At 40.3% G+C, this 18,145-nt stretch overlaps 1 protein-coding gene and 1 long non-coding RNA gene across 2 annotated transcripts; one reads left to right on the top strand and one right to left on the bottom strand.

Annotated features, from left to right (window-relative positions):
• Positions 1–230: 230 nt before the first annotated feature.
• btg1 (B-cell translocation gene 1, anti-proliferative) lies at positions 231–6,602 on the bottom strand. Its single transcript, XM_026918911.3, has 2 exons — positions 6,258–6,602; positions 231–3,544 (listed from the first exon to the last, which is right to left on the bottom strand). Exons 1-2 carry the CDS (start codon positions 6,400–6,402, stop codon positions 3,138–3,140), a joined length of 552 nt encoding a protein of 183 aa, XP_026774712.1. The 5' UTR covers positions 6,403–6,602; the 3' UTR covers positions 231–3,137.
• Positions 6,603–6,691: 89 nt separating this feature from the next.
• LOC128318766 (uncharacterized) lies at positions 6,692–15,094 on the top strand. The gene is made up of 2 exons (XR_008302215.1): positions 6,692–10,152; positions 11,256–15,094. It is a non-coding gene; the product is annotated as an uncharacterized LOC128318766 (long non-coding RNA).
• Positions 15,095–18,145: the final 3,051 nt, after the last annotated feature.

Genomic DNA, 18,145 nt, shown 5'->3' with positions numbered 1-18,145 from the left:
TTTCTTCCAAAATATAGAAATCTATACAACTTCCTCACAATCAATTTACATGAACTGTACAAATTTACAGCAGTTCATTAAAACATACCCAAGGAAAAGAAAAGAAAAAGAAATAAAACACAATAAAAGATGTACTGTCTACAGATCACAACATCGACCACTTTTCATGTCATCTTGGGTAGCTCGGTTTCTTTTTTCTGGGGTTTTTTAATAAGTTAAAAAAAAAAAAAAAAAAAAAAAAAAAAAAAAAAAGAAAAAAAAAAGAAGGGAAAAAAACAACAAAGGACAAATCTATTGGCACAGAGCATGGAAACAATTATGTACCAAAACAACTTTGGTCCTCGCCAACACTCCTGACACAAATGGCTTCATTTATGAAAGAGCAATCTGTGTTAAAATATGAAATACAAAAGGAACACATCTAAACATCTCAAAATATAAATTAGTGGCACTTTCCATTGTGTAAGGTTATGTTGGTATTCTACTATACGTTGTTACACTTACAACACATTCTACAAATATGACACCCAACATGTGAAAGTGACAATAATTCTACTTGTTGTTGAAAAGATTGACAAAAATGACACAAATGAAAGAAATTCCCTTCCATGCTCCACATCTTAACACCAAGTTTCATTGAATGTCTGAGGCCTGAGTTTGGCAATACATTCCTTGTAGAGATGTTCACATCTCAGTGTCGCATAACTTCAACGTTTAACATAGTGCATTTTATGTGCTCTTTCCTCTAAATATCCAACGTCACTGAAGCCTGTTTGCGCCGAGGCTATCTGAACTCGAATAAGGCTCAGCGTGGGTTCTTCGTGTTTAGATGGCGGAGTGATAGTTGTTCTACATCGTAGGTTCGAAAAACGTTCGAATTCGGTTAAGTGAGGTGAAACGCTCTTAATATTAAAAAAAAAAAAATCTGGATAATCGGGGGAGTGCTGGCTGTCGGAGTTTAGGGAGACAAAAAAAAATAGGACAGGACAGTAGATTCTCTGGTCCATGTCCAGAGAGCGTGGTCCGTCTGCCTGTCGTAGGCTCGTCGGTTCGTGCTTTTACTAACCTGTCATGTGAAATTGCATCAGCCAGTTTGAAAAGAATTAGCGCCTATAAGCCAGTGTGCTACTGTTTGACAAGGGTAGGATGAACTAATGAGAGAGAGACAGAGAGAGAGAGAGAAGAGAAAAAACGAGAAAGAGAGAATGGTGCATCAATGTCCTGGCTTCATTGCCTCACACATACACACACGCATCTTCCTTACACTGATCTTGCCCCACTCACACTAGTGTGTATCTGATTTATTGTAAACAGATTCAACATGAATCCATCAGCAGCACCGTGAGCCAAAGCCGGTTAGCTCCGTTCTCTCTCCCTCTTTCTCTCTCTCCCTCTCTCATAATAAGGCTCAGTGGGTCTGGAGTGCACTCAGTGTGCGTGTGTGCTGGCTGGCCTCTCCTCACGGCTGTTCAGTGAGTATGTGGTGATGGGGGAGATCAGGGGGAAGGGATTTTAGCTGCCCTGGTCTGGTGTGTGACCCCCCCCCCCACACACACACACACACATCCACCCAGCCTGAGGAGGGAGATGATATGTGATAAGAGTGCGCTCCAGCTCTTTGTGTGACAGCAGGCCCTATAGTCCTCTCTTCTGCCCGTCTGCCATCAGCAGGCGACATGGCCGTGCTTGGCAGAGACGCCTTCGGGCTGAGCCCTGTGCGGTACGAGGAAATGGGGGAGAAACACCTGCTCCCGCTTCTAAGAGGCACAGGAATAGACTAGCCTAGCCGGTTTGGGGTGGTTTAGGCATAAAACCAAATACATGATGGTTATCTTATCGTCAAGATACACACATTCTCTCTCTCTCTCTCTCTCTCTCTCTCTCTCTCTCACACACACACACACACACACACACACACACACACACACACACACACAGCTTCCCAACAACCAGTGCAGGACCGTCACCACTCTCCCTGCTCATAATAATCACACAAGCAAAGAGCTACTCTCGCACAACTTGGTCTTGGTTTAAAACCACTGGAAAGTTAAAACTACGCAAACCACCCCAGGCCACATTCCCACACAGACTGTAGTATTAAAATCAGCTTAAAATGGTACACCAGTTTATGGTCACTTTTCACCTGCAGCTCTGTTGGGATACGGTGCCTAGGCCTAAGATGAAAAGAGTTGTTTTCTGTGGATAAAGCGAATTCACCAGGCTACATAAAAAGAACCGAAATAAGTGACGATATTCAAAATGTTGGAATTTCTAAAAAGGAACTTTCCATGCCATCTCATTGCCAAGAAGTGCATTCAACGTCTTTTCTAAGCTGTCTATGAGACTGGGACAACTACACTACACACCCTTCTTTTGGCGCCACAAAATGAAATTCCTCTCCAAACGACAGTAATCCATGACGGTGTGGAGGCCCCACCCTAGTAAGAAACTACACATGACTACATTCCTGCCACAGTGTTGACAAGGACAGAATGACAGCAGAGTGACGGACACGGGCATTTCCAGAGAACTCGAAGAGAGTAGGGCTTTTTGTTAAAACTGTGGGTTGGTCAGAAGCCCAGGAAGAGAGGTCGAAAGTTGGCAACAGCAGTAACCCAGGGGCTGAGATGGAGATAAAAACAAACAGTGCCTCATGGAGCGCTCAAAAAAAAAAAAAAAAAAAACAAGCACAAGAAGGAACAGACTCTTAGAGGCAGCCCCTCAGCGCCAGTGCAGCTACTGGTACCTGGGCTTCAGAGCAACCATTTTTGGTTTAATAATATTTCGGTGTTGGTGGTGGAGCGGTAAACTAACAAAGAGAGCGAAAGTGCAAAGTCACCATTGATAGACATGAGCAAAAGCCCCTAGTCCGGCCAGGCAGACCAGTCTATTCCAGGATGAGGGGCGATATCTCACGTCTTCATAGCTGCCCCAGGGTCTGAGCCTCTGGTTGATTCAACACAAAAAGAACAGACAACCAAAAACGAGCGCAATTAAACCTACGAGGTTTCCATCGCCTGAACATTAGGTTACATCCTCTGCTTTTTTTTCTCCTCTTTCATAATTTTTTTCCTCTTTTTTTTTTTTGCATTATTTATAAAGAAAAAAAAAATAAAATAGGACGAGCCGTGGCTCCTTTAACTGGACACGGTCATCATGTAGGGCTTAGCCGGGCTGGTTCGACCTAGCACCAGCAGTTCTTCCTTGCAGCTGATGTGACTATCCAGCATGGATGACACGGATGAGGCGGAGCTGCTGGTTCCAGTGGAAGCGTTGATGCTGGCGTTTGCGTTCGCGCTGGGGTTGGGCTGTGATTCGTAAAGAACGCAGATGGAGCCGTCCTCGCCGATGCGGTATGACACCTCAAACGGGTCGACCCAAAGAGTGAGCTCGCTGGGCAGCAGCAGGTAGAGCTGCTGCGTACTGAGGCCGATGCGCTGGCCTGCCCGACCCACCAGTGGGTCCATCTTGTGGTTAATGCGGATGCAGCGGTAGCCTGAACCCTTACACGGCCGATCCGGAAACCAGTGGTGCTTGTATTGCTCTGTTGGGAGAAAAAAAGACAACGGTTATTTGGTTTAAAAAAATATATAATAAATAAACACAAAAACAGAAAAAAATATAACTATTTGTACTGTCTACATACATCTGTACATATCTGTATTACATTACACTGAAAATCATTGCACTCAACTATGAAACACTGCACATTAATTAGAAATAATTACTCATGATTTTGAAAACAAGTGTCTGAGCTGCTCCATTGTGAACAAAGAAAAACATGTAAAAAGTATCAAATGTACACTACAAAAGGTTAACAATCCACTGAAGTCTCAAAGATCTTAAACGTTAATCAAAAACTGCACAACGGCAAAATGCTGAAAAAAACACATCTGTGTAAATTAGGGTGAAAATTTCTTTAAAATGTACGTTTAAAGGATTCTTGGCAGGTTTAGAATTTTTATTTTGTATGCATCAATTAGAAGTAGCATCAAACTCAGTTTAACATTTCTTCTCATTTTTAAAGTTTTAACGCAGCACTTCTGCTTTACTGGGAGTCTGTTACGTAAATTATATATCGTGATACACATTGTGCATTGTGAAATCATCTTTTTGTCATATCGCACAGCCTTATTGTAGATGCATTTATAGCTTGTTTGTGTCTACACTGTTTTTACAGTGAAATTAAAGGCCAAAGTCTGTGGAGATTTGTATTTATGGTGGGAAAAACACTGCTGGATAACTGATAAACAGCCATAAACCGTCTCACAAGGGCTACGTGACATGACCATTTGATTGCACAATCCCCTCTTGGCCTGTGCGTCACAAAGTCCTCAATTGATGGTGCTGAACAACAAGAGCAAAAGGTTCAAGCCCTGGCAGAGCAGCTGTAGGGGAGGAGCTCTGCTCTTAAAGAGAAGCTGTCCCAGCTCAGCCAGCTGCTCACCAAAACAGCAATCAGAGACAGGGCCTGCTCCGTGCATCGCACATAAACGTGCAGCAAGGCATCACGATAAACATTTGGAGACGAGTGTGCAAAGCGTGTTTGCTCTGTCCTCTCGACCCAACTGTGTCACTACGTGGCATGTTGTGTTTGTTCACAACACGGTCAAGCATGTGATAGCTTTACAGGGCTAAACTTCAGTCCTACAATATCCAAGTTTATTATCAGGATAGACTGGGATTCTTGTTCCTCCTCGCTATCTGAGGCGGAATCAGGTTTCAGGAAGAGAACAGAAGATTACAGCATGCGCCGCTCAGCTTTAGAGACGCCCGAAATAGGCCAAGCCCCACTGGCTACCTGCGGACCTGCACCAGAAAACGCCTGCTGTGTGCCAACAGGAAAACGGCGTCCATTTTCTAATAAACTCCTGAAGTCAAAACAAGAGAGCTTTATAAACTTATTCTATAAGGGCACGTAAAGCAAGTAAAGCGAGTCCCAATACACTTTTTAAAATTAAACTAAAAAACAGTCATGGCATAACATAACTAATTTAGTTGCGCATTTTAAAAAGTGCCAGTATACTTTTTAAGACTTAATAAGTATTTGTTTTTAGGTGAATAGCCGGACGTGGACGCCCGGCTCCTGGGCTCTGAGGAGATTTCTGGACGACCCGACACAAATCAGTAATATATTAAGAGGTTGGAGTCATTAACTTGCTGTATTTGTTAGGTACATCTGTGCATTTCTCTGTGTAGTACTCTGAGACACAATAAGGAAAGAGCTCTTATATTTATATAAAAAAAATAAATAAAAAAAAAACCCTGTCCTCAAATGAAGCTGGTGACTCTGAGTCCATCTCCTCCTCCAGCTGCGGCCATTTTGTCTCAGAACGACAAGAACAGCTGTTTACAAACACCACTGCAGCTGCATGGGGCTTCATTAGGTGGAGAAAATTATAACCCAGGACAGTTCTAGCCCCACACACACACACACACACACACACACACACACACATACACATACACATACACACACTACCACTACTACTAAACCAGACACTACTGTAGCTTCAATGGATTAGCTCCATTTGCTCCACACTGCATTAGAAGAGCACGAGGAAATGGTGTGGATAAATTCCTAACTCCCATTTCTAACAAAACAACCTGTGTGTGAGAGTAATGGAGGTTTTTACCAACACGACTTTACAGCTATTCAGTCCTAAACAGCGCAATATAACAACAACAATAATAACAACAACAATAATAACAACAACAATAATAACAACAACAATACAGATGTATTTGGCACAAACATATAAGAGGTGTTCTATTCTCTATAGCACCTTTACACACACACACACACACACACACACACACACACACACACACACACACTGAGATATAAATATATGTATAAAACTATATGAATACACACAGTTGTGTTTGCTTTCAGATGCATTACGTAATTCTCTGACTTTTCCTCCAGTTCTTCACAGACGCTTCTTCACAACACATCTACACAAACATCCCACAGAACATCTCCCAGCCTCTCAGTAACCTTTACCTTAACACCATCTCCCCTTTGAGCTGTGTGTGTGTGTGTGTGTGTGTGTGTGTGTGGGCTCGTTTCCGTCTATGTGGCTCTGTGAGAACACAAAGGCACCGTCTGTCTCTCCCAAACAAAACACACTCCGCCGCGCGAGCGCATTTCTTTTAACGCGTTTTATCGGTGGATGAGGGACAGAAGAAGAAGAGAAGAAGAAGGAGAGGCAGAAAGGGAAAGATGAAACTCCAGGAACTGCTGGTTTTCTCACCTGCCATCATGTCCTGGAGAATCTGGCTGAATGTCTGAAGTTGTCGGTCGTTCACGAGCCCCTTCACGCGCAGGAACCGGGACAGGAACCCGACGGCGGCGCTGATCTCGTGCTTCATGGTTCCGCGTGCGCAGAGGGGATGCATCGAGGAATCGGACACCACGCAGCGTCGCGCGCTTCACCTCCCCGTTCCAACGCCAACTCCGCTGCTTTCTCCGTTTTCCGCTGAGGCTGAGTGTTTCTGCTGCTATGGCCTGCGCTGGGCATGTATCTGTCCAGGAATGCTGTTGGTGGTGGTGGTGTTGTTGTTTTTGTTTATTTGTATGTTTTAGGGTTTTAGGGTTTTTTTCCCCCCCCCAGACCAAGGCAGCCTTCTCGTCCCGTGGTGACGTCACAAGGCGCACTCCCGCAGAGCGACGGCGCTCACAGTGCTGAAGAAAGGGTTCAGCTGGCTTTATATACCGCGCCAAAGCTCCGCCCACAGCTCAGCTGCAACAGCAACAGCAACAGCGCTGGACCAATCAGAGGCCGGCGACGCCGTGACGTATCGCGGAGGAGGAGCGCGTTTGCGTCACACCCACAGAAAAACACAGCCTGTAATGGAAGGGGCTCTAATACCCAGTTTTATCCTTATTCTGCTCTTTATAATATTACCTTCCCCTGGCACCTTTTATTTACTTTATTCCTTTTCTTCTTCACTGATTTATAAGTGGTTTATACACTCCTGGGCAAAAAAACACAGGCCAAGCCCAGAATGGCAAAGCTCTTAATGGCCTTAACAACAAATCACTGGTGAGAAAATGAGCAGGAATGAAACAGATGCACTCCTGAGAGCTCCTGTGCCTCCATTTGCTGGTTTCCTTTTGCTGCAGTGAACTGTTTGTTTGGGGAAAAGCTAGAAACAGGGAAATTCACTTCTACAGTCTTCTTGTACACAAAGGTAAAATCATCATAATGATTAAAATGTTTGGTGTAAAATTCAAACTAACACGTCACATGGGTGTACAACATTTTCCAAATATCTTCTGGACGTTTTTTTTTTTTTTCTTAAAAGCTTAATATTTTGCCATTTTGGACTTAGTCCATTTTGTTTGCACAGGAGTGTACATACTTAAGGAAGGAACGTGGATAATGTTCATGTTTCTTGAAAAACGAAGTGATGGAAAGGGCTGAATGAGGAGTTTAAGAAGAAGAAGATTTAATTTGTCACATATACAGGACAGTACAGTGAATTTCTTATCTTCTCCTATCCCAGCTCGTCAGGAAGTCAGGGTCCGAGCGCAGGGTCAGAGCGGGGTTAGGAGCAGAGAGGGTTAAGGGCCTCGCTCAAGGGCCCAACGGTGGCAGCTTGGTGGTGCTGGGACTTAAACCCCTGACCTTCTGATCAGTAACCCAGACCATACTCTACCTGTCCAGAGCTCTGAATAACGTTTTGTTGAATGCGGTTCTTATAAAACATACAACAATAAAGATGCCTGCCATATCTGCAAAATGAACACAGTGCTAATAACCCCACATAAACACATTTACTGTGTAGTTATCAATATATACACTGCACAATGCAGCCCAAAACCTCAAGCATTTAAGGTTAAACCTTATGCTTTTTACTCTCTTTTTGTTCATCTACACTCCTGGGTGAAAGAATATAGGCCAAGCCCAAAATGGCAAAATATGAAGCTTTTAATGGTCTTAACAACAAATCATTGGTCAGGAAATGAGCAAGAATGAAACTAATAGATAAAGGAAGTTAGTATGCGAGAGCTTTTCCCTTTAATTTCTTTAAATGTTTAAGTCTTGTGGCTCTTGATGAGCTGCATCAGGTGCAGCAGAGAACCAAATAATCACTAATCTTTTAAGAAAAAAAAAAAATCCCAGAAGATATTTTTGGAAAATTTTGTACACCCAGACATGTGTTAGTTTGCATTTTACATGAAACATTTGTGCGTCTGTTTCATTCTTGCTCATTTCCTGAGCAGTGATTTGTTGTTAAAAGCCTAATATTAGCCATTTTAGACTTGGCCTTTTTTTTTGTATATACAGTACATATTCTCCTTTTAGGCCTCTGTCTCATTATAGTACTTATTATAAAGAGTTTTTATATTATTATTATTATAATACAATATTATATTTTAATACTGAAAAACGCTATAAATACACATGGTAGAGATGGCACGAGACCACTTTTTCTTTTACGATGCCAATACTCATATTGAAACTTTGAGTATCAGCTGATATTGATACCCGGCTGATATTTGGTTTCTTTAAACTAAGCTTTAAAATGATTTTTTTAAACAGAAGCACAGAAGAAAAAAATACAAGACTTACTCACAAAAACACAATTTTCACACAAACATTACTTACACTGGATAAATAATAAAGGATATAAGGAATAACAAAGGATAATAAAGGAATAAAGGATAAAAATAGTAAAATCTCTCTATATGTAAACATTTCCAGTTCCAAAAAAAGTTTCCAAATCCAATTCCAATCTTTTCCATTTGTTAATCAAATTAGTTCTTTTTTTCCTCCAATATCTGATCGATTGTTTTTTGCTGGGATCGTCTGAGTACTGATCCTGGCTATCAGATCTGTGCCGTCTCTAGCATAAGGTGAATTCAGCTATATTGGAACATTGAGGTAGTTTAACTTAGCAGCTTTTGTTTTCTGGCCTGATAAGTAACAGTCTAAACTTTCGTTACTGAACCTTGCAGTGGAAGTGCTTGATAGAAACAAACATGACCTAACTGATAATATATGACACCTTATAAAGGGATGTGGTCATGATCAAACAGGAAGTCGACCCCTAAAAGCTTGAGGTAGAAAAAGTAAATGTGCTTCCAACTTTGTGGCCACAGTTTGGTGAAGAGCCATAAATGGGTGTGATGGTCAGGGGTTCACAAACTTTTGGCCATATAGTGTTCATGCTGTAGATGTTCTACTGAAACAAAAGAGGCCTAAAGGTAGTACAAATCATGTACAGATGTTTATAATTTAATCATTTTTAAGATGTCCCAAATCACCAAATGGTTCAGGTCAATTTTGTTTTATTCCTTTTAAGAAAGCTTAGACAATGTGTAGAGCGAGATAACACACCACACCAAGACATTTTAGTGCTTTTCACTTGAACACACTTCTGCAACATGGCGTCTGGAATTACCCACTGTGTAAGGGGAAATCCTGGGTGCAGGGCCACATTAAATGTCATTTCTCAGTTTTCACAGCTAGTTTCATGACAAAGTGCAGATCTGTTGAAAGTTCCTTATATCTTGAGCTTCTGTGCTTTTCACTATTCGTCCCTAACTGAAAGTGATCATCCTGGAAAAAGACTTTTTGTCAGTAGCTGAAAACCGACAATGGTTCTACTGATAGTGAGATAAGCTTTTAGGAAAAATGTTACCATACTAAGCCTTAAGCTTTACACCAAAACTACTACTACTACTACTACTACTATGACTGGCTTTATTCCAATTATCCCACAGTTTTCTTTACACAAGCAACTTTAATCTGCCCTATTTTTCAAGATAAATCTGAATGGCTGTATCTGTTGGTGGAAATAGATGACACAAAACACTCATCTGTTTGGAAAGTTGTGACCTTGCTACTCTCCTTCAGGCCAGACTGTAAGTGTGTTTTCCCTGTGTTTCTTCATCACAGCTATCAGCAGTCGAGGGACACTTCACTCAAGGCCCAATCAGCTTGAATAGCGCTCTTGATAGATAATCAGCCATTCTTTGCTTGTTCTTGCTTTAAATGGTCACTCAGCTTGTGGTCTTTGACCACTCAGATTGGACTGGCCTTGTACTTGTTCCAAGATTGTTATATAATACCTTTAAAAAAAAAAAAATCCGGCTGATGAATGAGGTATATCTCTTTGGAGCTACGTGTCAGTTAACAGGTAAGGACAGAATCTCGCTTAAGTATATTATGTTATGCTGTAAGTATATATAGTATACATCTAAACTTCATTTTAATTTGTATTTTCATATGTCCATAAAACTGTGAATAATGTACTAAAGCTCATAGTACATCATAGGAGAAGTATTTAATTAATTTTGATATTTGTGAATATATTTTCCTTGGACATTTTTTGAATTGTATGTTTTCTGACCCGTGTGTGTGACTGAGTGAACCACACATAACTGGATGGAAAGAGAGCAGGAAGTGGCCATGACACTGATGAGTCAAGCCATTAGTATGTGTAAGCAGCTTCTGATTCCCCATGCCCAGAACATGAAGACACGTGTAACCTGAACCCAGGCCAAGCCCAGTTTTCCTTTTAACACTTTCCTTTTAACATTATAATCTGGGCATGACATTCTGAGGAATAGATTTCTGACATTATCATGGTATTGTACTCATTTATACTGAAATGTTTTTCTCAGCCTCAGCTTTTCTACCTTCCATATTTCATGGAACTCCTGTGTGAAGAACATAATAATAATAGACAGACGCTTGCAATGCTATCTTCAAATATAGCCAAAATAAGGAACCCAAAAGCCAGCTGAGGAACAGAAACACAAACCTTAACCAAAAATACTGACAGCTTAAGGCAGCTCCTTTCTAATGGAAGAAAGGGGCAATATTTTTAAAGTGTCTGTGATCACAATATTGTCAATATTAGTATTACATCGTATTATATCACTGACTGAATTTCAGCTTTATTTGCGAGTGGGACAGTCTCCTTTAATCTGTAATCCTTTTTCTCTTACTTTCCCTTCCATGGGAGGATGTTGCTGCTATTACAGACTCCCTTAAGGTGTTTGAGCACATGTGTAAACAGGCAGGAAGGGGTGTGTGTGTGTGTGTGTGTGTTGGGGGAAGGCTCCACAGGAGACGTGCTAACAGCAGCACAACTTCCTGGAGCAGAATACATGAGAGCAAGTTTTATCTGGACGTGTGAACAGTCAATTAATCAATTGCCAGGTCTCAGCTTCACTCAAGGTGTGATCCTGGTCCCCAGGGAGCCTAATGAACGAGCTGTTTCATGTCTCCTTGCAGGTGTGAGAATCAGGAAACAAGGGTGGGAGAGGAGGAAAGCAGGCTGAGTATAGCCTCTCACACCCCGTGACACACAGACACAACACACTCTGAACACACACTCTTTCATTCAAACTGATGCATGAGTGCTGAACAAACGCTTACTCATTCTCACTGACAACATAGTGACTTACCAGAAAATTCTTTACTTCTATTATTTGCATTGGTGGAGAATACATGAGAAATTATGTTTCATTACTATACTTATGTGTTATTTTGGTGTATCTCCTTTGCCTCCCTAAAAGGCATGAACTCCATCTAATTTAAAAAAGCACAGTGAGATAAGTTTCAGTAGTTAGCTAACATTAACTAGCTATATTTAACTTGATTTCTTTGCTAATACCAGGTTAGACTAGCATCAGTTCCAGCAGCTAACATCATTAGTGAGTCAAATTCTAGCTAACGGTAAATATTTGTTAGTTACATGATATTTCACTTCTGAGTTCTTCATTATCAAACTATGTAGCGTTCATCAATCATATGACCAGCAATCCTACAGAGACTGAATGATGTTTCCAGACAAAACAGAGTAGTTGCTTTTAAATAAAATAATCTAAAATAAACAATGTTAAATAAGTTATTTTTCACATGAAAACATGACATTAACTTACTTTCATCATTTAAACTCATTTACCTTTTACTTTTAAATACTTGAGTACATCTACATTTAACAAACTTTATTATTTTCACTTGAATTTTTGGCTGGATACGTCCACTTTTAACTGAGTAAGGTTTTGATACATTATACACTATACGGCCAAAAGTATATGCACCCCTGACCATCACACCCCTATGTCTTCATTCCCCAAACTGTTTCACAAACTCTGAAGCAAACAATTGTATAGAATGTCTCTGTGTGCTGTAGCATTACAGTTTCCCTTCACTGGAACTAAGAGGCCCAAACCTGTTCCAGCATGACAATGCCCCTGTGCACAAAGCGAGCTCCATGAAGACATGGTGTGTGAAGGTTGGAGTGGAAGAACTCGAGTGTCCTGCACAGAGCCCTGACCTCAACCCCACTGAACACCTTTGGGATGAACTGGAACACCGACTGAACCCCAGACCTCCTCGACATCCCAACATCAGCGCCTGACCTCACTAATGCTCTTGTAGCTGAATGAACACAAATCCCCACAGCCACGCTCCAACATCTAGTGGAAAGCTTCCCAGAAGAGTGGAGCTCATTATAACAGCAAACACAGGGGGAATAAATCTGGAATGGGATGTTCAACATGTACATATGGGTGTGATGGTCAGGTGTGCACATACTTTTGGCCATATAGTGTAAGTACTTTCACGTAAAGTATTATAATAAGTAAACATAATTTCTCAGAATGATTTCCACTTTATTTATTTATTTGTTATACTTCACACTTTGAAAATGTCACACTTTGAAAGTGGTCTCTGGTGAAAATGTCAGGCTGTAGTGGTCTCTGGTGAAAATGTCAGGCCGTAGTGGTGGGGGGTTTTACAGAGTGTTTGACCAGAGGCAATTCTTACAACAAGCTGAGATCCAGCAACATTACAGCTCAGACGTTATTGTTGGATTGTCTATAGATTACAGCCCCAACCATCAAACATGAAAACAACCGTGTTCCTGCAAAGTGAAGAATGTGGGGAAAAAATGAGATAGCAGAGTGTTGGCTCTGGTAGGGAAAGAAATGAACAACATGTGCAGGCCTGGTCCTATAGAGAAGTAGTCATCTTAATAAATACTGAAGTACTCACCATAATAAACACAACCCTCCCATGAGTCATTCTGGCTCTTCCTCTTTCATCCAGATCATCTGGTTTCTCCTTTATTTCTCCCCATGATCATGAGTGCTGGAATTAACCCTTTCACTAAGTAGCCTGTAACAGACTTTCACATGTAAATTATGTATTAGGGTAAAACTCAAAGCTCTACTCCACACAAAATACATACAGCAATTTATTTATCACAGCAATGAAGATCTTCAAATATTCAAACTGCGTCTTCATAAAAACATTACATTATATTTATTATTGTTCAATACATAGTATAAAGTAAGAAAATATACTAAAACTTTGTAAAAGTAAAACAACTTTAGGGACTTTCTGGGACTTTCTAAACATCGTAAGGTCTAATAAAGTAAGTAAACTTTCTAATAAAGTGAGATCATAGTGTCTGACTAATGTCAGGGCTCTCAAACTGAGACTAGTCACTATAGATAGAAATTTTGTCATGATACAGGTACACTCCTAGATAGAAAAATGATTAGCTTGGATGATTAGCTTGCTTCAGCTCTTATCTTCCTAATGGTGTTCCGCTTGGAGCCTTCTCTGATGTAGGTTCTCCCACAGACACAAGCCAGTGAACCCTTTTAAGGCTTTTAAAGGTTAATGAAACTTTTTTGTAAGAGTGTAGATATAAAAGGGGTCAAATAAATGCACCAAAAAAAAAGAAAAGTGTGTGTGCTCCAAGCAGAACACCATTAGGAAGCTAAGAGTGTATGTGTGTGTGTGTGTGTGTGTGTGTGTGTGAGAGAGAGAGAGAGAGAGAGAGAGAAAGAGAGAGAGAGAGAGAGAGAAAGAGAGAGAGAAAGAGAGAGAGAGAGAACCAGAACAGTCTTGAGGGTTTTCTTCCATCCCTTGAAATGATTTTTTTTTTTTTGAGTCACCAGTGGAAGTGACTTAATTCTTCAAGTGACTTAATTCCTCCTTAAGCTGTGGTAGATTCTCAAACACACTGCTTCTTATGTGAACTTATCAAATCTAGGAATCATATTAGAAATCCACAAGCAGATTAAATATGGACAAATAAGAGCTAATCACATTATCAGTCCCCTGAACTGATTTGCATAATGTACGGCACTGATACTGAGGGCTTAAAGGGAGTGTGTCTGTGTGTGTGTGTGTGTGTGTGTGTGAGAGAGAGAGAGAGAGAGAGAGAGTATGATACAGAAAAGGCTTTAACATTGCCGGCAGTGACTAACTCTATTACCAGCAGCTGTTTCGTCGTACCTGTCTAACCTGAATAGGATTTCTGTACACAATATGGCACCCAGAACAACCATACAGATCATACAACCTGATTAACACCATAACTGGAAATGAAGTGCATTTAAAACCAAAAAGCCTCATCAAAGCAAAAACCAGAAACAAGCATCAAAGCATTAACCATATCCTATCCTGGCAGGGATTTGCAACCAAGCCGCTCCAGGTCGGATTGATTAGCTGACTCATGCATTACAGTATATACCCTCACAACATCGCTCATCGCTCTCTGAGTGTGTAACTGTTTATGGTGTAGCTTTGCTGTAGCAGGGCCTGATTGTTAAAGACCAGTTAGAGGTTTCACACTATCAGCCCATGTCCCTGAAGTGGAGAGCAAAGCCATCAGTCTCCTCTAAGACCCCAGTCGCACTATAAATAGCTGGGAAGTGGAGGCCCACTCAAGCAAGCTAAATGAGGCTGAAGGGACGTGTCGAGACATGCTGAACTGCTGCTGTGTGTGGGCCTGGGTAAGGGGGGACTCGCTTCACCAACTGCAGTTACACAATCACCGAAACTGTGTTGCCTATTGCTCTTGGATACAAGCATATCAGCATGTTTTCTCCACTCTGTGTTCGCCTTCTAAACTTCCAGGATGTGTCCGTGGGTCCAGATTAACATTCCTTACTCCTTAAAGTAAACCTAAAAGTGGAAATGATTAAATGAAATGAGTAATCACTACTCAAATGTGTTTAGATGCCATATTTATGTTATTAGAACTCAGTAGCTGAACATTGTTTAAAGAACTCCGATTGAAAATCAGAAAATCTGTTACTTCATTCTCCTCAATGCCTCATACAAAAAAAAAATCCTTGTTGGTGTGTTCTTTCACTTAACTTCAATTCAAATAGTGAACAATAAAAGCCAGAGGTATTCGATAAAAAATTTGCAAAGTTTCATTAAATTCCTGTCTTATAAAGGTCCAGATAAATGACTGTCATGACTAAATGGTGACAACAGTTACCTTTAATGCGTCATCATTCTTGAGTGGTGCAGGACTATTAATCAAATAAAATAAGACACATCTAATATATTTTACATGCCGCCTCGTGCCTTGTTTTTAACGTAGCTTTATAAAGAAACGAGCATTTCATAATTGACTTAATTAGTTCTTTAAACTTGATGTATTTAAGTAAGTGTAATAAAGAATAAGTTAAGTAAACTCAAATGTTTATAAATTAGCTGTAATCTAAGCCATCAGTTTTGAAACTGAAAATGGTTTAAGGCAATTGATTTATTGATTTGAGTAAATTTAACATTAGGTTTTACAGTGCACCTTTCCTATTAGTTTCACTGTAGTTATTGAATAATATGCTTTAAGATGAACAACTGATACATAATGTTGTGTTCGAGGCAAAGTTGTAATTCCTCGTCTACAACTGATAAAAACCACAGAAATTTCAACTGGTCAACTTGGGGTAGTCTTCTCACCTACCAGTTCCTTCCCTGTTTACAGAGTGACATCAAATCGACATGGCCGCTCTCACTGTGAACAGCGTAAAGTCCCTCTTCTCTACTGTTAAATGAGTTTATAGCAATAGTGGCTTTAGATCAGTTAATATACAGATACAGTACTCGGTTAAATCTGTAACACTGACCAACTAATCACTGTATTGAGAAGATAATCATCAACAATAGAGTTATCACTAATGTTACTTGCTACTTGCTTTTGTCTGCTTTTTTGCTCTGCTGCAGTTTCAGTCCAAAATGTTTAAAGTTCACTACAGTAGGACAGAACCAGCAGCCACTCAGACTGTAACTGTAAAAGTGCAGTTAAAGTAGTTTTATTTGCTCTGAAACAGCAAACAAAAGACGCTGATTTCACGGAGGCGTCCAGGCGTCAACGTGCCGAGGTGGGAAGGGACTTCGTTACAACCTGCAAATGACCATTTACAAGCCACCACAGATGCAGCATAAACCAGGAGTTTAAGGGGTTAAACATTAAAATGAAGCTGTTTTGTTTCAGAACTAAAGTGTTCTTTGCAAGATGGCCTCATTATCTGTTCAGTTCAACAGTTCGGTGTAATGAAATAATGTTGAAGAAATAAAGCTGAACACCAGTACTGGTGTGTTAGTTGTCCTGAACAGGGACTTATTAGTTGTCAAAAAGGAGAAAGAGAGAAAAAATGACAGCAAGCTGCTAAAATCCTTTAGACTGAGAACCCAAGGTCGTGAGGAATCAGAGTGCTGACTGTGACCAGGCCAAAGCTTTCAGTCACAATCACATAAGAAGGTCAGGTCTTATTCCTTAGAGAGTTTCACACACACTTCATAAAGGTACTTTATCCACACCCAGGACTGACCCGGCCCGAGAGAAGGTTTTATTCACCTCCTGAACCAGACGCCCTGTGGAACTTTTTGGAAAGCTTGCTATCTTCTATCTAATGCAACCTTTAATGTCACATGTGACCTTGTGCTTGAGCAATTTTTGTTTGTTTGTTTGTTTCGATTTAGACACTTAGTTTGAAGTTTTCTGGCAAGTTTTCTTTTAAAAAAAAAAAAACCCTGAATACTCCATCTATCTATATTAGGACACATTATCTATTCAATCCGAGTAATATATTTGTATTCGCTTACACACCTAATACAAAATACAAAAAAAAAATAATAATCATCAATCATACATTTGCAAACATTATTGGCAAATATCACAATATGCACATTCTTCATGGTTACATGATAATTTAAAAACTTTAACTTAAACAAGTTAACAAAGTCTTTTACAAACTGTTATAAACTTTTAAACTACAAATATACAGACAATAGCATGAAAACGAGGTGCTGTGTCACAACCTGGCTGACAGCAGGACGAACATAAAACATAAATCACTCCAAACCAGTTTAACCGTTTTTCTTTATTTAAAATAAAGAACCATTTAGGAGGAGATGAGATGGTTCCTTACAGCTGAAAATCACACAGTGACACAGAGCAGGACGAAGGCATTGTTTAATAAATCTGTGCATTTATCACTACTGGTGGTGACGAGCAGGAGGGTTAACAGGAAGATTCTTATGAGAACAAGTGTGTGAAGGTCTCAATATTATCCTTTGAATATCAATCTTTATTTGTATTGCCTTGTTCTTCTTGCATTTCTGATCACGAAACATCTCCCACTGGAGATGAGCTTCATCATCGACATGCATCATAGAACAGTAGAAAATCTGGTCATTAATATGTCACATATCAGAAATGCCTTAAATTGTGTGTGTGTGTGTGTGTGCATGGGTAAGGTGGGACGAGATGACAGTCATGTTTCTGGGATTCTTTGGAAACCCTACACTCTCGCATTTGTCACAGCTCCCTGCCTCTTCCTGATGAAAGAATGCCGATGCATTAATGTCAGTAAGAGGCATGTTATGCCCTAGATTCTGATTAACAGCTGAAGCTTGACAGTGCTACACGAAGAAATCCCTGCTGAGACAGGCACAATACCAGCTCAGGCATGAGGAGTGGCAGCTATTCAGCGAGCTAACTGTAAAATAATGTAAAGTTAATCCGCCTTGCTGTGAGCACAAACACACACACATACACAATACACACAGTATAGTAGTATTTAGGAATATAGCTTCTATATGTATCTATATCTCTGTATTATTATTAGTAGTAGTAGTAGTAGTAGTAGTAGTAGTATTATTAGTATTATTATTATTTTAGCTAACCAGTGAAATCTCAAATGCCCATGCCAGTAAATACAGTTAAAGGATCTAATCAGATATTCAGTATTTGCAATATAGACTTGCTCTTTCCAAATGGATTGTTGTACCTGGCAGAGGGCTAGAGGTGTGCTCAGCTGAGATTAGATTCAACCTGCAATTTATTCTATGTTTGGATGCTGTCC

This window comes from Pangasianodon hypophthalmus, chromosome 9 (assembly GCF_027358585.1).
Source record: "Pangasianodon hypophthalmus isolate fPanHyp1 chromosome 9, fPanHyp1.pri, whole genome shotgun sequence".
Classification (NCBI taxonomy): Eukaryota; Metazoa; Chordata; class Actinopteri; order Siluriformes; family Pangasiidae; genus Pangasianodon; species Pangasianodon hypophthalmus.
This window is presented reverse-complemented; position numbering and strand designations above follow the sequence as displayed.

What these genes read in the sequence shown, in the direction of transcription:
- btg1 (XM_026918911.3), bottom strand. Translation starts at nt 6,402, where the DNA reads ATGCATCCCCTCTGCGCACGCGGAACCATGAAGCACGAGATCAGCGCC. An exon ending in TCTCCAGGACATGATGGCAG is followed by an intron (nt 3,545 to 6,257) that starts GTGAGAAAACCA and finishes TTCTCCCAACAG; the next exon opens with AGCAATACAAGCACCACTGG.